Source organism: Manis javanica, chromosome 2 (genome assembly GCF_040802235.1).
Source record: "Manis javanica isolate MJ-LG chromosome 2, MJ_LKY, whole genome shotgun sequence".
In the NCBI taxonomy this organism is placed as follows: domain Eukaryota; kingdom Metazoa; phylum Chordata; class Mammalia; order Pholidota; family Manidae; genus Manis; species Manis javanica.
Genome location: NC_133157.1, coordinates 119,211,465 through 119,234,238, shown reverse-complemented (window position 1 = coordinate 119,234,238; position 22,774 = coordinate 119,211,465). Strand labels below are relative to the sequence as shown.

Below are 22,774 nucleotides of genomic sequence, written 5' to 3'. Positions count from 1 at the left end.
TGACCAGGCTATGGTAGTAATTGCAGACTCTCCTCAGTCTCGACTGCTCAGATTTCACATTTGAAGTACAAAGTTTTTGGCAAATGTGTTTACAGCTTCAGCTCTCCTTTTCCTACTACCTTCTGTTGCAGGTGTGCACAATGCTAAAGCTCCCCACGGATGCCTGAAGCCTGCTTGTTTGGCTGGGGGGGGTCACTTCTGCTGCACGGTTGTACACTACAGCGCTCATTGACCCTGACCTCCCTCCTTACTCATCTCTTTGGCTGAAGACCATTAATAGTCCCTTGTCTGAATATTGAGAAGAAAACAACTTCTAGGCTCAAGGTGGACCACAGAGCACTCCCTAGCTGCACAGGAACCATGTTTTCTATATGCATAGTTTATCCCCCTAAAAAGACAAATTCCAGCAGAGAGCAGTGTTGGCTACAGTTGTTCCTTAATTTTTTATCCTTTAAGTAGGGGTTGCATAGTGTGTGATCGTAAGAAGGACCAACTAGTTGTGCCTGAGAGAGCTTGAGGAATTTCCCAGAAGAGACGGTATTTCTTAGGTGATTTTTTTTCCCACAAAGACTCACAGGCTGTGAACTTGAAACTTACCAACATTGCTCTTTCAAATTTATATAAGTTAAATATGCAGTTTGGTACTTTTCTAGGAAAAGTGATAGTGTTTCATCAATTTATCCATGTTTCTGGCCCCCAGTGACTCTCTAAGAGCACATTGGTTAGACTATCAGCCAGAAAGAAGGAAAGAGCAAATTACCCCATATGGAAGGCTGAATCTATTATGAAATAGATGCTGCTTAATCACAGATTCTATGAAATCTGTGATTTCATTAACTGAACATATTCCTTGCTTGCAGTAATAGGGAATAAAGTATTTAACAGTGAGTTCCTAGACAGCATCAGTGAAAAATATTGCTGTGCGTAGTGACTGGCAGGTACATAGTAATTCTCTAAACACATACTACCTTCTTTTATCAGGGCCACCATGTGAATTATTTAGGTGTTGCAAACTTGGCTAACAAAAGACCACCACCAAACAAAAATTAGTGGCCATGCTAACCACAAGTCCTAAAGTTCCCTGTCCAAATAGTCTAAATCAATCATTTCCATATTGTGAGCCAATGAATATCAAACACCTGAGTTCCAGATAATTGTAGTGGCTTGCTATAATTTGGCCTCTGAATACAACCTTTTCTCCAATTCTGATTTATGTTCCTCTTGTCTTATGCTCCTCCAAATTATCTCCCCTCTAATTAAAAAATTCCTCTGAAAAGAAATAACCTAGGGCTCAAAAAATATATCATAAAGTGAGCATAACAAAGCCATTGTTTGTCGACTGTGTGCTCTGTGCCAAACACTTACCTGGGGCATTTTATTTGATTCTTTGACAGCATATGAAATGTGCGTTGTTATTCTAACTTACAGATGAGAAAATTGGTGCTCAGAAAGTCAGAGAAGGTCCTCAAAAGGACAGGGGGTGGAAGTGATTTCAGAATGTCTTTTAAAGGAGCAAGTTGAGAGCTTCTACACACGTTCTCTTACCCAGTTCCAACCTACGGGTCTCTGCCCGCATCTGCTGGGTGCTCCTGGGGGCACGATTTCTGCGAGGGGTTACTCTTGGTGATGCTGGTGTTTGTCTTACTCTTCCAGTGACTCCTTTTTCTTTCCAGGTGCAATCCCCTCCTTTAAGAGACGTACTTTCAAATTAAGGTGGTGGAATTGGGGTTCTTGCTGTCACTGATAGAAACTTGGTGAATACCTCATTTTTGTTACAAATGAGAGTAAATAAGGGATAAATAGGGAGGTATTTACTCTTTTTAGAGATAGATTTCAGTTTAATAAATCACAATCGCTTTCATTATGACTGAGGATTTTTGCTTTTAATGATTTTGGAAGTATGTTTCTGACTGTGTACCCTAGATTTACATACAGAATGTAGAGGGTTTTTTTTTTTATTAAACCTAGGTGTACCACCATAGTTGTTTTTTGGGGGAACTAATCTGTGAGATCAAGGTCAGAAATTTTGTCTTATGCCTCTTTGTACTTCCAATTTCCAGCATATGGTGGACCTTCCACAGCAGTTCATTCACTTGGATAAGTGGATGAGTAATGCAATCATCAGTAGCTTCAGTATGTTTAATTTAGCTGAAAAAAGACAAATGAAATAGTTCTGATACATGGCTGGCTTTGATATGTTATTGATTAGGTAGAGTTTTTTTTTTCTTAGTGGAGATTATTGTTGAATTATCCAAGGAAGCATTGCTCTGACTAATGAGATAAAATTAAGCAAAAGAAAAATGTGAACTGAATATCAAGAAATATTTACAGTAGATGAGGTTGGGATTAAATCAGGCAGAGGAGTCCCAGTGGAAGTGGTCTGGGGACATTTAACACCATGCATGTCACTTAGAGCTGCAGTGAATTTACGCAATTTACAAGGGACAAACTGGCTTTGGCAGGATGATAAGTGAGATCGTATCTCTAGTTGCATTGATTCTCCTTCTTATACAGGTATACATATGGAGCCTCCCATCCCCTATGGATAGAATTTATGTGTGTGTTAAATTTTCTGATTATAGCTTTCTTTTTTCCAGAAAACACTCTTTTTAGAGCAACTCCTGGTACAGTCAGCATGTCTTCCTTAAGTGGGAAAGTCCAAACTGTCTTGGGCCTTGTGGAGCCAAGCAAACTGGGCCGCACCCTGACCCATGAACATTTGACAATGACCTTTGACTGCTGTTACTGCCCACCTCCTCCATATCATGCAGCTACCTCTAAGGAACCTATTATGATGAAAAATTTATTTTGGATTCAGAAAAACCCTTATTCCCATAAAGAGAATCTTCAGTTGAATCAGGAGATGGAAGCCGTAAAGGAAGAACTGTTGCATTTTAAAGCCACAGGTGGAGGGGCTTTGGTGGAGAACACAACCATCGGGATCAGCCGAGACGTGGAGACTCTGAAGTGGCTTGCGGAGGAGACTGGTGTCCATATCGTATCCGGAGCTGGGTTTTATGTGGATGCAACTCACTCTTCAGAGACCAGAGCCATGTCAGTGGAACAGGTAAAAAGCCCTAAGTTCTTTGACAATATTTGAGTAAATTCAAAATAGCCAGACTTCAGGTGTTATATTATCTCTACATGCCATCTCCACTGGGCAACGTCATAGACTCAGAGGTAGCTTGGCATGCTCAGAAATTTGCTAGCTAGCACAGACATCTGCCAATCGGGACCCAGAGTAGGAACATTTCATTTCATAAAGAAAAATGTCTATGAAAGAGATCTTAACACATTGGTCACTGAAAAACTCAATATAATATTTAGGTTCATATATATCGGAGCCATGCTCAGTAGTGGTTGCACAGTCTGTTTATAAGCTTCAATTTTCCATTATAAGCTTCAGTTATATAACCTTGATTTTCTTTCCAGGTTTTATAATAACTAGATAAAAATTCACTGTAGGGAGAAACTTGGCAGGCAGAGATTTGGCCCATTTGCTAAAATGTTTCCTTCTCCTTTTACAAAACAGGAGGGGTGGAAGAAAATCCATTCCCGTTTTTGTCATACATAATATGATCTTAAGCAAGAATGGGCAGAAGGAAGTAAATCTTTGAGGGAAAGAAGAGAAAGAGAAAGCCACAAAGCTTTTTTGCACATGTATGTGCCCTCTTTCTATACATAACTATATGTATTTGTACATATTGTATATATTCTTCCATTGTATTTATCTTCCATTGTTTGATGGGCCTAGAACGTCATTTGTACTCTTTGCAAAAAATTTGTTAGTCTTTAAAATACTTTCTACTTCAAATTTTATTGGCATTGTTTTCCAATCAGACCTTTACCTTTTATATATATACATTCTTTGAAGATGATCCTGATGTCCACTAATACATGTTCTCCCAATTACTATTAGCAGCAAATATGCATATGAACAAAAAAATGTAATATTAGTATTGTGTGATGTGCAGAATAAAGGACTGCATAATAAGGGAGAATTAAAGAATTACTTGATGCAGCAGACGTAGATTCAAGGGTAGTCTTTTTATGTTTTAGATGCTCCTCAGGTTAAATGATGGATTTGTTCTCATTTGAATGTACTTTCATTAAATCACATTTTTTCCATGTAGCTTTCTAAAGCCATGAATTTCTCATTGACATAATCACAGTAAGATTTTTTTGAATCTTTGATTTAGAATAACTTGTTCAATTTGAGATTTGCCTAGCAAAACATCATTCTCATTAACCAATACTAACTGAATGGATACTGAATACATTTTTAAAAGAATGAATGACATACTGTGGTGACTCTGTGTCGATAAATTCCACAGTCTATATACTATTTTCATCCTCACTCTTCCTCAGCTTACTGATGTCCTCACGAATGAAATTCTCTGTGGAGCTGATGGAACCAGTATCAAATGTGGTGTCATTGGAGAAATTGGCTGCTCCTGGCCTCTGACTGAGAGTGAGAGAAAGGTCCTTCAGGCAACAGCTCATGCCCAGGCTCAGCTGGGCTGTCCTGTTATTATTCACCCCGGGAGGAGTCCAAGGGCACCATTTCAGATTATCCGAGTGTTGCAAGAAGCTGGTGCAGACATCTCCAAAACCGTTATGTCACATCTTGATAGGTAAGCAAACTGTCTACAAAGTAGTACAAACCCCCAGATGATTATGGGTGATCAAATAAATAAAACATCAGATCAATGAAATACTCATCACCAAGAGAAACCCACTAACCACCTGGAAGATGGTATTTATAAAGTTTTACAATAGGCATTAATCAACATCAGTGCTACCATTTTTGTGTCTCTACTTTGCATCTGGACAGTATCCTAGCTATTTTGTGTAAGTCATTTATTTTTAATTTACTTAACCCTTCATAACTCTTCATAGTAGGTGTGTACTTCCGTTCTTTGTCTCAGGGTCAGATGTCACAGTAGCTGCATTTGCCAGTAGTTAGAGTGATAAATTCATCTGCAAAAGTAAGGGAAGGGAAAGTGAATGGTTTAACCCTGAGAAGAAAACCACAAATAATAAATGCTCAAGTTTACTGTTGTGACTGGTGGCTTGAATTGACTGAATTTTGGAAAATGCAATTGTAAAAAAAAGTAATAATAGGTATATAATTTGGTGGTATTATGTCTTAGTTTCCTATGGCCACTGTAACAAATTTAAATAGCTTAAATTGATTTTCTCACAGTTCTGGAGGCCAGAAGTCTGAAATTGAGGTGTTGGCAGGACTGCGCTTCCTCCAAAGGCTCCAGGGCATCATCTTCCCTTGCTTTGTTCACTGTCTGGTTGCCCCAGGCATTCCTTGGCTTGTGGCTACACAACTTCAGTTTTTGCTTCTGTCTTCCCATGACTTACTCCTGTGTGCGTCTTCTCTTGTTTCTCATAAGGACCCTTGTCATTAGATTTAGTGCCCATCCAGATAATTCAGAATTATCTCCTCTCAAGATCCTTAATTATATCTACCAGGACCCTTTGCTCAAACAGGTACTTTTAGAGGTGAAGAGGGTTAAATTATGGACACATCTTTTTGGAATCCACAACTCAACCCTCCTTATTATATGAAATGTAATAGGGGTCAGCAAAATAATTAACTATATAAGCAGATGTTGGCTGCAGTTAGTTTTATACAGAAGTCTAACAGTGTTGCAAAGGCTAGACATTAGCCTTTGGATTGAATTAAGGATTTAACATGGTACCAATGAGACTAATAATACCTTACAATTACTTCTCTCTTGCATATAGGAATAAAGCCATATTAACAGACTGATAAATCCTCATCATCACACCTGACATTCTGGTGTCTAATAAACTAACAAACTGTATTGACAAATTAAACTGCAAAATGTACTGACAAAATGCTTCTACTTAATAGGAATATTGTAAAACCTGTACAGCAAAAAAAAATAAAACAAGTTATAATTGTGGCAGAACAGAGAAATCAGTATTAATGGGGAAAGTGAGGAACATCAAAGTAGAGGCAATTCTCCTGGCAACTGGGCTGGTACCAAGGTCCATCCTTGGCCATCTTCAGGCATCTTCTGAGTTTATTTACATTGACTATGTTTACTGCTATGCTTGTTCCATTTCTTCTTTTCGTAATAGTTATTGTTATCCTATCTTGATTTGACGATTTTTTTTCACTTCCTTATACTATTTGCCCCTTTAATTCTTTGGAAGGTGTGTATACTATTTTTAGCCTATTAGTGGTTATAATAGAAAATTTAATGTGTGTATTTAACATAACAAATTTTAAATAAATATTTTTACCATCCTTCCTAGTAATATAGAAATGTTAGAACCCTTAAACTTTAATCACTAACCATCTAAATCTAGTGACCATCCATCATCAGATGATTGACCCTCTTCACCTAGTTCCTTCCCTAAGCCCCCTTCCCCCCTGGTAACCAATCTGTTCTCTGCATCTATGAGTTTGTTTCTGGTTTTTGTTTTGTTTGTTCATTTGTTTTGCTTAGCTTCCATATATGGATGAAATCATACGGTATTTGTCTTCTCTGTCTTATTTCAGTTAGCATACCTTCAAGTTCCATCCATGTTATCATAAATGGCAAGATTTCCTTCTTTATATGGCAGAGTAGTTTTCCATCATGTATATATCACATCTTCTTTATCTATTCATCCATCAGTGGACACTGAAGTTGTTTTCATTTCTTGGCTATTGCAAATAATGCTGCAGTTAACACAGGGGTGAGTACACCTTTTTGAATCAGTGTTTTTATATTTTTGGGATAAATGCCCAAAAGTGGAATAACTGGATCATATGGTAGTTCTATTTTTAACTTTTGAGGAATCTCCATGCTGTTTTCCACAGTGGCTGCACTAATTTATATTCCCACTAACAGTGGACAAGGGTTCCCTTTTCACTACATCCTTGTCAACACTTGTTATTTCTTGTCTTTTTGATAATACCCATTCTAACTGGTGTGAGGTGATATCTTACTGTGGTTTTGACTTGCATTTCCCCAATAATTAGTGATGTTGAACATCTTTTCATGCACCTGTTGGCCATCTGTATGCCTTCTAAAAAACTGTCTACTCAGATCCTCTGTTTTTTAATTGAGTCTTTTTCTTGTTGTTGAGTTATATGACTGCTTTATGTATTTTGGATATTAATGCCTTATCAGATATATAATTTGCAAAAATCTTCTTCCATTCAGTACATTGCCTGTTCATTTTGATGATGGCTTCTTTTACTGTGAAGAAGCTTTTTAGTTTGATGTAGTCCCATTTGTTTATTTTTGCTTTTGTTTCCCTTGCCTTTGGAGTCAGTTCCACAAAAATATTGCAAAGACAAATGATGAGGAGATCACCACCTATATATGCTTCTAGGAATTTTATGATTTAAGGTCTTACATGTAAGTCTTAAATCCATTTTGAGTTGATTTTTGTGTTTGGTGTAAGACAGTGGTCTAGTTTCATTCTTTTGCATGTGGCTGTCCAGTTGTCTCAATACCATTTATTGAAGAAACTGCCCTTTCTCCATTGTATGTTCTTGGCTCTTTGTTATAAATTAAGGAACCATATATGTGTGTGTCTAATTGTGGGCTCTCAATGCTGTTCCATTGATCTGTGTGTCTGTTTTTTAATGCCAATATCATACTGTTCTGATTGCTTTAGGTTTGTAGTATAATTTAAAATCAGGGTGGGTGATGCTTCCAGCTTTATTTTTCTTTCTCAATATTGCTTTAGCTATTTGGGATCATTTGTGGTTCCATACAAATTTTAGAATTATATGTTCTAGTTCTGTGAAAAATGCCATTGGAATTTTGATAGATTTTGCATTGAATCTATAGATTGCTTTGAGCAGCACTGATATTTTAACAATATTAATACTGCCAATCCATAAGCAAAGAATATTTTTCCATTTCTTTGTGTCTTCTCCAGTTTCATTCATACCTTATGGTTTTCAGTGCACAGGTCTTTTACTTTGATTAAAATTATTCCTAGGCATTTTATTCTTTTGATGCAATTGTAAATGGGAGTTTCCTAATTTCTCTTTCTGATAATTTGTTATTAAGATGTAGAAATATCACAGTATGTTGATTTTGTATCCTGCTGCTTTACTAAATTCATTACTTTAACAGTTTTTCACGGAGCTTTTTGGGTTTCTTATGTATGGTATCATGTCATCAGCAAATAATGACAATTTAACTTTTTTCTTTCTGATTTGGGTGCCTTTTATTTCCTTTTTCTTGCCTAATCGCTCTGTCAAGGAGTTCCAATGCTATGTTTAATAAAAGTGGTGAGAGTGGGCATACTTCTGTTGTTCCTGAACTTAGAAGAAAGCCTTTCAACTTTTCACCACTGAGTACGATGTTAGATGTCAGTTTGTCATATACGACCTTTATTACGTTTAAGTACATTTCCTCTATACTCACTTTGTCAAGAGGTTTTTATCATAAATGGATGTTGAATTTTGTCAAATGTCACTTCTGTATCTACTGAGATGATGATTTGATTTTTATCCTTTGCTAAAGTGGTATATCATGTTGGTTGATTGACAATTGTTGAATCATCATACCATTCCTAGAATAAATCCTACTTGATCCTGGTGTATGATCCTTTATTGTTATCTTAGATTCCTTAGAAATTATTATGAGTTCTGATTTGGAGGATTTTGATTCCTATTTTTTTGTTTGTTTCTTATTGGTAATTAAGGGTTACTACCAAACTGGGACTTCTTTAAATGAAATTTTAAAAACTTTAAGAAATGTTTAAATTGTGGTAAAATACACATAACATAAAATTTATCATCTTAACCAGTATTAAGTGTAATGTTCAGTAGTGTTAATTGCATTCACATTTTTATGAAACCATCCCCACCCTCCATCTCCAGAACTCTTTTCATCTTGGAAAACTGAAACTCTGAACCCACTAAATAGGAACTACCCATTTCCCCTCTCCCAGCCCCTGACAACCACCATTCTACTTTCCATCCTTATGAATGTAACTACTCTGGGTACCTCATAAAAGTGGAGTCATACAGTATTTGTCTTTTTGTGACTGCTTAAACTTTTGAGGGGTTAGAACCACACAGGTGCCTTAAATTCCGGACCCTAAACTCAAGTGAGTGCATATATGTAGTTACAGATTCTCAAGGGAGACATTTTTCTTAACCTGGCCACCTTTCACCAGAAGACAAGACTGACAAAGACATATAATCTCCAAAGATTTCTTCTGTGGGCCAAGTTTGTACCTTGTCCACCACGTGAGTGTTGTCTTAGGTGAGAGGAACACCCCCTTTCTGTGCTGGCAGAGGCTGTGTTTCCAGTTTATCTCCTGCCTTATCCAGACCTTGGCTCTGTCTCACTTGGCCCATTAATCCCCATAACCCCTGGCAAATGGTAGCTCTGGGTCTCCCCTTACTCCCCATTTTCTCTGCTCTCTTTTTGTTTCTCCCCACAAGCAAGCCCTTCATTTTCCCATCAGCTTAACCAAGCATTTACATATATGAATTCTTATTCCTTTCATTTTATTCAGTATTTTACATGTAATATGCTGGATAGGTTTCCTGTGAATGTTTAGTCTGCCATACTGCTTGAACCCGTGCACAATTATTAAGGAATCTCTCTAACTCTTTTTACAGTCAGACATGGAGGTAAGTTAGAAACTTATTCTTGCCATTAATAGAAAATAAGTTATTGCAGGAAATTATGAAATTAACCTTAACTCCTAACACAGTATGACATTCTTGCTCACGAAAATAACATATATATGTTGACATATATGTCTACACACATATGTATATGTCTTTTAAACAATAAAGCTATGCTATCTGATTCTCACGGGCTGCCATTTCAATGCCTCCCTGTAGAGTAGCTCAGGATGGAGTGGAGAGGTTGACCTGATGTCAGACAAACTCAGCATCCTAGAAAAACTCTGAGACCATTTCTAGAGCAGCTACCCATTCTGTACCTACGTCAGGTATTATGCAGGGATCCAATGGCTGAAAAAGAATACATGGAAGTATGAACATTTCAGTGCAGAGGCAACTAGAGAAAATGGCTTTAGAAAAAGTAGTTCATTTGGCAAAACAAACCAAATAAAGTAACAGAGAAAAAAAAATCAGGGAGGCAGATGCAGACAACTTTAGCTTTTTGATGTGAGTGTTCACAGCAAGACAGTTGCCAGGCGAAAGTTTGACTAGGTCAGCCTTTCACAGACTCTGTGACGTCTGCTGGGCAGTACACACAGTCTGATCTGTACTGAAAGGGCAAGGATTTCAGCTTTTATAATGTAGACAAATCACAAAAAGACATGTATTTCATGCAATAAAATGCACAGACAATACACAAAAAAAGAAGAGCATCCTAAAAACAGGGCCTCCAGGAAGAAAAAAAACAGAAAATAATTTCATTTCTCCTACCAGGCCTTTTTAAGCATAAAAGAGAAGGATCTCAACCTACAGACTGATTGCACGTAGCAAGTCAAAGCACTCTGCCTGCAGACCCTTTTAGGACACTGGGCTGACACTTGGCCTTGACTACCTGTTAGATTGGTTCATTTATTCCCTTAAATGCAGGATTTCTATCACTTGAGAATGCAAAATAAAATGTTCCCGGATGTCCACAATCACAGTGAAACAAATAAATATTTTTAAAGGTATACAAATCTTCACCAGCTTTCATGCGTAAGGCACTTTACCTTAAAATATATGCATACACAGACACACCACCACCACTACCAGCAAAAGCGACACAACGCTACACACCTATCCAAAAGGGGCAGCTCGGACGCTGAGAGGGAAGAGTTAATGAACAGCCATCACCTCTGAACCACAATGTTGTCATGTGACCATCTGTGGGCTGCTTAAGGTCATTTACTAGGAGATAACAGCCTGACAAGTAAATCTGCTGCTGCATCTAGTCCCTCCCCTAACCATCTGTTCTCTTTAAGAAATATGGGTCTCTGGCCGTGCCGGTGGACTGCCCTGAATTTAACCCTAGGGAACATCATGCGGGGCTGCCCTTGACAGTTATAGCCACCCAAAGACAACATTTAGTGGAAAATAACACCAGCACTTAAGTGTTCTGTTCAGGTTTTTAATCCACAAAGGATTTATGCTTTTTAATAATTTACTATACTTTTACTACCTGTTAAAACTCCATCTACATTTCCAGACAGAATTATCTGGAAATACCAACTCTGCCCCTGGCCTAATACAGGGTATATGTGATTGAAGAAGACACCCCACAGATAGTCTTTTTGTGATTCATCTCCAAGGAAATGTTATTCTCAATGTTACTCTAGAGTAGCTGTATGTATTTTTATGACAACACAATTCTTTCCAAGAAAACTTGGGTAAAACCACATGACTAGAAGTTATATGAATACTACTTATTGATTAAATTTTGAGGCCAGGGGAGGGCAATACACAGGGGCTATGCCTCGTTCCCTTTTACACTTGGTTATCTATTTAACAAACCAAAGGGCTCTGATGGAAATCCGGTGCTTAAAGTTTGATTAGAAGCACAATGATAATTGAGTGCAGGACAAGAGCATAGCTCTTTACTTACAAAATGTTCCCTGTGGAAGATAGAAAAACTGGATCCAAGGGTTTCTGAAAGAGAAGGAAGCACAGTGGTATGACATTCTACCTCTGATTATTCATGCTATATTCTCCCAATTCTGTAAAGGGACAGAATTTTGATGCATTTTCTTCATGCCTTTAATTAGATTAAGTAAGAGGGTAGAATATCACTTCATTCATTCATTCATTCATTCAACAAATACTTATTGAATGTCTAATTACCATATACCAGACACTGGAATGCAGCAGGGAGCACAACCCATTCTCTGCCTTCGAAATGATTATTTAATTATAATTATGGTGACTTTTAACCTCAAGGTCCTTGAAAAGCCACAAAAAAACTTATTCTTGGAACTGTACACTTTTAAATCCTATGAATATGAGTGAATTAATATGAAATCATTCAGAAACAATTCCAGGCAAATATTTGGCAAACTTAAATAGAGCAAAACATCTTTATACGTTCAAATAGTATGACAGCACTTTTTGAAAAGAACAACTAGAGTGTTATGCACATGAAATGGTTTATAACATTTACAGTCCTTGCCTACAACGCTGTATTTCTTAATAGTTTATTATTAGAATCATGTATATGCCTATATTGTGTGCACAATATATAATACACCATGGGAGGAATGCATACGCATTTTATAGTATATAGACATTGTGTGCATTATGATGTTAAAGACAACTTATTTAGTTGTATTGGCTCGGATCCAACCGCAGAATGAAAAATTAAAGAGATTACTTAAGGCAACAAAGTAGGGGCCTGATAAGCAAATGGAAATTTTTAGAAGAAAATATTTACTAATAAAACTTCCCATTTTCCATGTACTAATGTCCACTGACATTTCTTCTGTCTTCACTGTAGCAGACTAGGAAAATATAAGCAGAACTAGATGATTTAAATATGTCATCATGACCACTTGTATATACTTGGGTATGACTGTGGCTTATTTTACATATAAATCTACATTGGTTTGTAAAGAGTACTCACTGACATAGAAACAGAAACTTACCATATGTTTCAGGTTGAAATTGATGACACTGGCAGTGGCTATTTTTTTATTAATTAATGCAATGCATATTCTATGTCCATGTGGGACAGTGGAGAAATAGGGGTCAGGATGCCGAAGCACTAGTTCTGACACCAGGACATACTTGCTTCATGACCTTGAGCAAGTTCACTTAAGGTTTTGCTCATCTAGCCAAAGGGATTAAGAAAATTACTTTTAACCATTAAATTATTTTGTACGGATTCTCCCTATTATCATTTATCATGGATTTCCTTTCATTGCAGGACCTTTTTAAAAAGAAAATCCAGACAAATGTTTGGAAACTGATAGGTTTCCATCTCTATGGTATGGACTCAAGCAGTCAGAGACAGATTAATGTGGAAGGAAGATGCTGATAGGTGGCAAACCTTCTTAATGCACAAAAGTAATGTCCAAAAAAATGCAAGTAAGATATGCTTGTGATTGGTATTTGTTGAGTATCCCAGACTGCACTCTTCAGTGGAGACATCTGGGCAGACCAATCCCATCTCAGGGCAAAAGAACGCACTGGCCACATATTCTCTCTAGTACATTTTACCCACCATAACCTTCCGCTAGTAATTTTTCTCTTCGGTAGCAATTTTTCATGACTCTGACACCATTCCCACGAAATGTGACATTTTAACAAATAGGATTGCCATGTCTATGAGATTTATCTTCACTCTCCTCAATACCATCATTCCTTGAACTGTGTATTGCCTTATGTGAGAAATACAACATCTTCTGTGTGCTGTGTGGCAGCTGGAAAGTTCATATGGTAAAAAGCTCTTCCTAGGGTGTATAAACTGTGAAGTGTATTTTAAAATCAAGTTTTAATTACATTTTGCAATTTGGAGCCGACTTCTCGTTTTGGTCTGATTTAAATAAGGGCTTTTCTCTCTTGCAGCCATCCATTCCTTTTGCATTAGCCTACACTTAAGTCATAATATTGGAAGTGGGACATCATTCCTTCCTATGATGTCATTAAACATCTCTATGGTATGGACTCAAGCAGTCAGAGACAGATTAATATGGAAGGAAGATGCTTGTTAAAAAAGTAAAATAAACACATGGCAAGCTGAATTATTTTTCTATTGCTTTTCGCTCCCAATTATTTTCCTAATATTGAAAGATTGTTCCATAAAAGTAATGCCTTGATGTAAAAAGGGTCCTATTAAAAAATATAAATGATCTTTAAATACCTACATGTTTGGGAATAAACTAGTATACTAATCTGAAGACACCATTCTAATTGATGGTTTTCAGTTTGTGTGAAATCAAAGTTTCTGGGGAATATTTAATTGAAGTAAAAATTATGTTTTCTAACCATAGACAATGTTTAGCCCACATGTGAAAAACTTACGTCATCCTATTTAGTTTCTATTTTGACATTAAAAATAAATTGAAATATATCAATTAAGAATTTTTCAGATTTGATATTTAAGGTGGAATTGCCATAAGCAATATAGGAATATACATGAATAGTGTTTCAGAATTATATTAACATTGAATTGATTATATTTATATACTAATTCTTTTAAACATTGCATTATAAATATTTTAAAACCATTTTAGGTTATTATATGAATACTTCTAGGTAAGCTTAGTAATTCTTTTCAGTAATTGTTAAAAGTAAAACCCTCATAAATAATAAAGAATCCCACAAAATACTATCTATACAAATATCCATTGGTTTTAAATTGAGGAAACCAGTGGGGAGGTAGGCTTTTTGGAATTATTTTTGTGGTAACAATTTTCTATAATAATCAGCCACTGAAATTCAACTTCCTTTTTAATAAGTCAGTTGTATTTAAGTATCCTTTTATTATTGTATTTGTATGCCAATTTAAAAAAATGACTTGGTCAAGTTCTTAAGCTTTAGCATTGGATGTATTCCGTGCTTCTGTACTCAGGCCATGAGCTAGGCTGGTCTCGAATCAGAGCTGCCCTGATAGTGCCAACTCTGTAGGCCCAGGAACTCATGGCTTGGAACTGCTGGTGAATTATAACAAAGTCACAGTGCATTACAATGAAAGTATGCCATACTATGAGGAGGAATACCTGGGCTCTTGATTCCTTCAAAGATCCAGGCTTTAATTTCCTCATTTATACAGTAACATTAATATGTAGCATAATTATTTCACCAGTTAATTGTGAGTTTCAAAACCTGCTCCTCCCATGTTCTTGGTTTCATTTAATGATGCCAACATCTAATCAGCTGCCCAAGACGAGCCCCTGAAGCTCCTTCTCTATCGCTGTTAAATGCGGGGATGGGGCCTCATCACTTACTCTTCCTGCTGCTTGCCCAATGCTGGCCAGAAATAGCATTATTCAAGGAGAAGTTAGCTTAAATGCCTCCCTCCCCTGCACCTCCATGTGATAAGAGCAGTCTTCGTTGCTAAAACCCCCAGTACAACCCCTCTGATTCATTCCTCGGTTAACTTAATTTAGGGTCTCATTTGCCACCGGAACTATTGTTAATAGTCCCCAAACAGGAATTAAGCCCCTTTCTGGAATCTAACATCCACATGGCCATATTTTGATCTTTGTAAATGCAAATCCAATTACATTCTTCCACTCAGATTTGCAGCTGTTAAATGGCTGCCCTTCAACTTCACAGAACGCAAACTTCTTGGTCCTCTTTTCCCCACCCATTCCTCCACCTCATTTCCCATTTTCTCTAGTATATGCACTAGCCCTGTCTCTGAGTGCCCTGTACTACTGTTCTCACATGCCTTTAACACAAACTAATCCCTCTGCTGTGAGCACCTGATTCTCCCTTTCCTACATGGCAGTCTTTCTTCAATGTGCAATTCATCAGAGATTTTCTTCTCTACAAAGCTTTTCCTGAGCGAGCCAAGCAGTGTTTTCTATCTCCTTTGTGCCAGCCCAGTGCCTTGTAATATATTTATTATTACCTTGCATCCCACACATTTGGGAAGGACTGTAAAGAAATCATTTGTTTCCATGTCTCTTTTCCCTAATAGACACTGAACTTCTTGAAGGATGGAAGGATGGGATAACTATGTTATTTGTCTTTGTTTTGCCAGCTCACGTCTCCTAGTAGATGATCAACAAGTTCTTAGTGGATGGATGGATGCTTCTTCCCTCATGCAGTTCAGCTTTGATAATTACAGCTTTATCTTCAGAAACAGCAATTTCATGTTTTTCCCCTCAACAGATTTATTTTGTATCATCCATCTCTCATCCAATAACCCCAACCTTTATTTGAACAGTCTTCTTCAAGACTCAACTCACATGGCCACCCCTTTATTATTCTTTCATAATACTTTGTATCTATTTGTAGTATAAAAAGCTTTCAACACACTGAGTTGTAAGTATTAGCTTAAGTATCCATATCTTTCCCTAAACTTCCTAATCAACAACTTTCTAAATCAACTTAAATTCCTTATTCCTAATTGTATTCCCAGGACAAGAAGTAGGTTTGCTGAATTAATTCATGGAGGTGTGCCCGAATGTATGAGATGAACTATGCTTTTGAGAGTTCTTTGAAACTGTAAAGCCCAAGACAAATGTTAGGTATTGTTATCATGGTGATCACACCCACGAATCACATCCTTTTCTCTGCTCCTTAGCACTTTCTGCCTAGATGGCTCACAGACCCTTGTCTAAATTATCACTTTGCACAGACTTCCTTGCTCCCACTCAGAGTGCATTTTGACACTAAACTAAACCCCTCAGCACTTGGATAAGATCTGGAATATAAAGCAGTTTGAAAAACAGAATCAACTGTCTTGCATTTTAGTTCCAGCCTTAAATGATAACCATATTCTGAAAACAAAGATAGCCGACTCATTTCAGATACCATTTTCTTAGCTGATGGCAATATGTTTGTCATAAATTTATGCTGGTTCCTTACATAGGTAGAATTTGTTTATTATATGAGGAGCAAAAGTATAAAACATGTAACAGAAGAAATACTATAATATGAATGCCCAAAACAAATATTTAATACAAAATCTCATCTTCCTCCTGAAAAGTCCCAGGAGACTTTACAAATAACATTGCAATCACTTCATCCACCTTGAAGAAGGACTTTGTCTAGTGTGAAATGCAGTAGTTCTCCTGCATCTCACAATCATCTGACTGACTGTTTAGGGCAAGAGGCTAAAAATACATACCTTAAAGGCTTTGGAAGATTGGAATAAGAAAGAATGTAATTATTCATGGATGTAGAATATAGAATGAATAGAACAGGCTGAAGCTGACACGTCCAGGCGTATGAGAAGTGCTATGAGATCGCTGAAGACTGGGGGAGCAGGACCTCTGTTTAATCCTCACCTGGGAGAAGACAAGCACACTGTACTTTCCCATGGTACCACTCTGACATTTGGGGTCACTCCTTCCTCCAAATGAAAGAAAAAAGTCACTTGCATAAATGCAATTTCAGTAGCACCTTGACAGTCCCTGGATGTCATCCAACCGAATGTCTACTCAATGCAGTTAAGTCACCTTGTTAGACATCTTGGAGCATGTCTAAAGATGTCTTTGTGATGAGGTCCATTTCTCCAGGGGCAACAGCTGGTGTGAGGGAATAGAGACCCTCTGGGCGGGAGGGGCAGTGGAGTCTATAAACATGGCTTCTTAGATCAATCCAGGTTTATTCGTAGCTCTTCATTTTGGAAGCTGAGTTACTTAACTTTTTGGAGACTTAGTTTCCTTGTCTATAAAATGGGGATGACTGTACCCTCCTCACATAGTTTGTGTATGGATTCAGTGAAACAGGGCTGTTTTAAAGTACCTCTGCAATTCTAGCCCTCATTAACAATACTAAGTTCTATTTTTTTTAGGACTTTGAAAAATAATGCATGATCACTGACACTACATTCCTCTCCAGATTTTGCACTTCAGTAAGGAGAATTAAAGTGAATTCATTTATTAATTGCCTTCACTAATGTTTAGTTATCCAGAGGGTGTCTATCACCAAATATTAGTTTAAAAATTATATATGTCCATCTATATCTACCTGTCTGTCTGTCTCCTGGCTTTTTAGTGACAGAAAATTTGTGAGCCTCATTTTTTAAACCATATTTTCCTAATGTCTAAAATATCAACATAATTGCTTGTCTTCTGAAGAAATCTTCTCCTCTACATGTAACTGTCAAATTTTTAAGTCTTTCACTTTGAGGGATAATTTCCCTCAAAATCACACTCCCTTCTATATGCTGTTCTACAGGATAAGAATTCCCAGGGATTACTTTTGGAACATACATGCACAGATGAATCTTAATGAACATGTTAGACTTCCTCTAGAAAGATACCTCTATATATGGTGATAGCCTTCAGATAACATTTATAATATGGGTAGCATTGTTATATAATTGACATCTGGAGAACAAGGTCACTACAATCCCCATTCTTGTCTTTGATGAGGCGGTTATAAGACCACATCCAAAGAAATCATGCAGGGCCTCATGGGCCATTATAAAGCCTTGGCTTTTTCTCTGAGGGAAATGGGAAGCCATTGGTGAGAACTGATCTGACTTAGGTGTGAAAATAGGGCTGTGGTTGCCATATTTGAATAGACTGTAGTAGAGTAAAGGTGGAACTGAGGAGAGTGGTTGGTAATCTACTGCAAGGATCCTGCAAAAGATGGTAGTGATATGGACCAGTAGGGTAGCAGGGGAGGTGGTGACATGTCTGGGTTTGGGTCACATTTTGAAAGCCCCAGTCAAAAGGCGATCCTGATAGGCTAGATGTGGAGTGAAAGAGGAGAACAGTCAATGGTAACTATGAGGGTTTGGCCTGAGCAAGTAGATGAATGGAGTTACCATCAACTGAGATAGGGGAGAGTGTTGGAGTAGCTTGTCTAAGTGGCAGATGAGGGGTTTAGTCCCATACATGTCAAACATGAGCTGTCTATTACACATCCAAGTGGAGATGGCAACCAAGCTATTAGACATACAAGTCTGGACTTCAGGAGAGAGGTCTGTACTGATGATAGAAGACCCTTCACAGGTGCCCCTTAATACTTGGAAGAGGCTTAGAGCAATATCAGGCTCCTAGTCATAAAATAAGCAATGGTCGTAATTAATATAGTTCCTTGTCCTCCTTTGACCATGTCATTCAAATTGTTCAAAATAGCTGTGTGTTCAAAATACTGCCTAGTGTGTGTAGTTACACTGTGAGATAGAAATTAAAGACCTCCACAAAGTAATCGTCTCTTACTGTTCGGGTTTATCATTCCTTTGCCCCCATGCTGCACTTTGATGGTCAATTCCCCCATTTATCAAGGGCAGTTTGAGGGTACTGTGGGGAGGAAATTAAATTTCAGAATAAAAGCTAAAAAACACTATGTGTTCATACAATCGATGTAATTCTGTAAAATGCCCTTTGAATACAAAATATTTAGCAATAGGAGAAGTCATATAGTATGATGGTTAAGATAGTAGATCCTAGCCTTGAAATACACATTATAGCCTATATTCCAGCACATCACCTTAAATAACTATCTAAACTCTCAAGTCCCAGTTTCCTCATCTGTAAGACTGAGACCAGACAGGATTATGGAGAATATGAGCTCAGCTAATAGAAAGCACTTAGCACAGTGCCAGCCAGTGTAGTTCTTATCATTTTTAGCAATTATGATAATGATGAAGAGAAGCAAATTTATTTTTTGTTTTCAGTTAGAACTAAGACTAAATATTTTCCTATGGCTTTTCATTTACTACTGACTCTCCATCAAATACATGTCTTCATATATCACTTAAAATTTAGAAAAGTTAGTCTAAAGGTATTAGGCCAAATGATGGAAAAAAGGCACTGGGAGCAGAAATAAGAGACTGATCCCATCTGTCATGGACCCTTCAGGCCCCTTCTTGATGCCCCACCTCCCCAGGGCCTTGCCTATGTGGGTATTAACAAACTTGAGTGAATTGACTCAAGCGGAAAAATACTAAACTTATCTCTTTCCCTTATGTTATTTTAATTGTGCACATTTTGTTTTTAAGCATGGTCCTTTGAGGAAAACAGAACATGTTTACTATAGAAAAACACATATTCTTTTAGCCTCGTAATTTTGGAAGCAAAAGATGGTCTCCATGGTAAGAAGATGGAAAAGGAGTATTAATAGAAGGCATGGAACTAATGCACAGTTTATAGTATAAAGGAAAGATATGTTAGCCTCTCTGCCTAAAACAGCATCGTGAACTGTAAGTTATGCTAAACCGGTGGACAGAATATGAAGGAGGCAACCACAGTGAGATTGCTCAGAGTGGAAGTCAGTAGTCAACTCTGGGGAACACCCAGGACAGCAGAAACCTCTTGCACTCAAGACACATAGAAGCTGGATTTATCCTCAAATGGTTTGGAAGAAAGACTTAGAAAATACCTCTTAGAAAATACCTTTAAATAGTCTTAGAAGCAGATTTATAGACAAGTAATAGTGCTTTAATCCTTGCATCTTGGAATTGCCAAAATAATAGAATATCAGAGTGGATACCAGCCTAAGAAGACAGTGATTCCCTGATATTCCCGCTCTTCCCCAGGCCAGTTTTGAATCCCAAACAATCATTTCCTTTGTCTAGGTCCTTAACTCGCTTTACACAATGTGTAAGGGGTTGTATTTTTCCCTCACATTTTTTCTGTATAGTCCTCTGATAGAATTTTTTTTCTTTCTTATTTCTCTATGTGTTTAAATTTCTACCATGATATTTTTGGGGTTAGCTTAACACATCCCTTTTTATTTGTTATAACCTAAATTTCTTGAGGTAGCCTACTGTTGCTCCAGACTATACTCCCCTGTACTTATCCTACCCACATATCCCTCCTTTCCCAGGCAGTTACACAGTCTACATCATAAAGCAGTGTTACTCTTAGTATGATCTCTACTGAAATGAAAAGAGATCCATAGATGTTACCATAAAATAATAAATTCTATTTTAAAAAGAGGCACACCAGAACATAAATATCTGTAGGAGTATTATCCCTTTTTAAGAAGTTGCAGTGATATTAACACAGGCTTTAGAATTAGCTTCAGAACCACTTTACCGTCTTCACAAGAAAATCACTCTCTCATCTTACCTTAGCTTTATTTTTCACCCAGATCAGTATAACTCACCTAATTCACCAGATCTGATGCCAAATGTCCCTTGAGGGTATCCATAGTTCATGGCAGTCCACCGGGATCTTCAAAAGAACATGAAACATATCCTGAAAACTGTCTGAGGAGAATTATAAAAGTGTTTTTGAGTAATGACAAGATAATTAAAATGTCTATAATTCCCAAATACTTTAGAAGGGAAAACTCCCTTTTGGATGGGTAAATTGTCTTATTTCTGGTAACAAATTGAACATACTATTTTAGAGTCACATCATAAGAGCCAATTCAAAACTTTTGTTACTTTCCATAAACTATGTTCCAGTACATAGTGTACTTAAAGCTTTTAGTCTGTATATGTGGAAAATAACCTTTTTGCTAATGACAACATTCCTGTCTTTTTGTCTCTAGGACTATACTTGATAAGAAGGAATTGCTAGAGTTTGCTCAGCTTGGCTGTTACTTGGAATATGATCTCTTTGGTACTGAGCTCCTTCATTACCAATTCAACCCAGATATTGACATGCCCGATGATAATAAAAGAATTAGAAGGTAAATGTGATGAAATCTCTTATACTGCTCCCTTTTACCAGCCCTTTTTTATTTTAATATGTGGGTGGATATTAGCAAAGATTCAGAAAACAGTAAACAGGCAAGAACCAGAGACTTGCAGAGAAAAATGTATCAGTGATGTCTCAGGGAGAAAATCTCTATATATTATTTCAAGAGGAAAATGAGTCATCCTAAGTAGGCAAAAGCTTAGCAGGGCCTTAGAAGTTCAGTGCAGATGGGCAGCTAACAAGAAACTCAGATAATACTTGACCCCTGTCAAGGCAATGGCAGAACAAAAGACATTTTCCTCTTTTTATTCCCAATGAAAAAAGTGGTTTCTTTCTTAGGTTGACCACACTGAAGTGGTAACCTCCTACAATGAAGTTTCAAAACATTCTATTAAATATATGCACTACATAAGGAAATGCAACTTAAATGCTATAATATCTAAAGGCCAAACATCATATAAAATACAACCTCTCAAAATTGTCTAATACATGGTGAAAGCAAACAATTGTACAAGTCATTCTCTGCAAGGGGAAAATTTCAGGAGTCAAGGATGGATGGCTACCTGGTTTGTCTTGGTTACATGGTGATAGACACACTGAATGTGCGAAGTTAGGGAGTCTAGAAGGAGAAATAGATCTGGGATTGACAAGGATGCCTTTGGGAATATCTAAGTGCTGCAATCCAGTGGGGCCCTTGGGTTCAGGAGTGAAGCCCAGGGCAGAGATTTGCACTGAGATATAAATCTAGACACTTTTGGTTTGTGTGTGATAGCTGGGAGCCTGGGAATGAGTGAGTTCACTCACAGAAGAAAATGAGGACAGAACCCTGGGAAACACCAGTATTGAAGGGGGAGGGAGCTCAGGAGCAGTCACTCAAGGACAGGTAGAGAAGTTTTCCAAGTGAGAAGCATATCAGGGACATATATTATGGAAGTCGGTGGAGAAGGATGCCGAAAGAAGAAGGGCGTGAATGCTTGGAATAGGAGGCCAGCATCAAGTGGGATGAGGACCAGAAAGTGTCTGTCGGATTTTACAGTCAGGAGATGCTCACTTCATGATCGGGAAGCACGGTCCCCATAGAAAACGGCCCTTGGAGCTCGGGACTGACTCAGAAGCGAGTGTTCTCTGGAATTTAAAATAAGGTGATGTTGTAGGTCCTCCTCAGCCTCCACAATCTCAAAAACATGATTTCCTGATGAATGCCTTCAACGCGTTTTACAATCCAGCTTGGAAACAGGAAGTTGCTCCCAGGAGCTGCTTCCTTTCTTTAAGCCCTTTTGTGGCAGTGAGGTGCATCTTTTGCACTCCTATGCCTCCCATGAGGCTCTCAGATCTTCTGGAATAAAAGAGGGGGAATCTTCAGAAGAGACCTAAGAAGAAGATATGGGGAAGCATGACCTGACCAACAGCTCCTACACTATCCCTTTCGTGGCTCCTTTTGGCTATTAATTCAAGAACAAGAACTTAACTATGATCAGCTTTCACTGTGCAAATGTAAACACTCAAGATGTATGGAAATGCATGCAGAATTATACACGATGTATATGTGCACATT

General features: G+C 37.6%; 1 protein-coding gene across 4 annotated transcripts in view; it reads left to right on the top strand.

Moving 5' to 3' along the window:
- The window catches only part of PTER (phosphotriesterase related), an 85,626-nt gene that overhangs the window by 58,401 nt on the left and 4,451 nt on the right, over window positions 1-22,774 (top strand). For all 4 annotated transcript variants that reach the window (XM_073229241.1, XM_073229242.1, XM_073229243.1 and 1 more), the window contains 3 exons: window positions 2,598-3,067; window positions 4,369-4,634; window positions 21,071-21,211. In XM_073229241.1, the coding sequence (XP_073085342.1) occupies window positions 2,598-3,067; window positions 4,369-4,634; window positions 21,071-21,211 (877 nt within the window). The remainder of the gene's footprint in view (window positions 1-2,597; window positions 3,068-4,368; window positions 4,635-21,070; window positions 21,212-22,774) is intronic.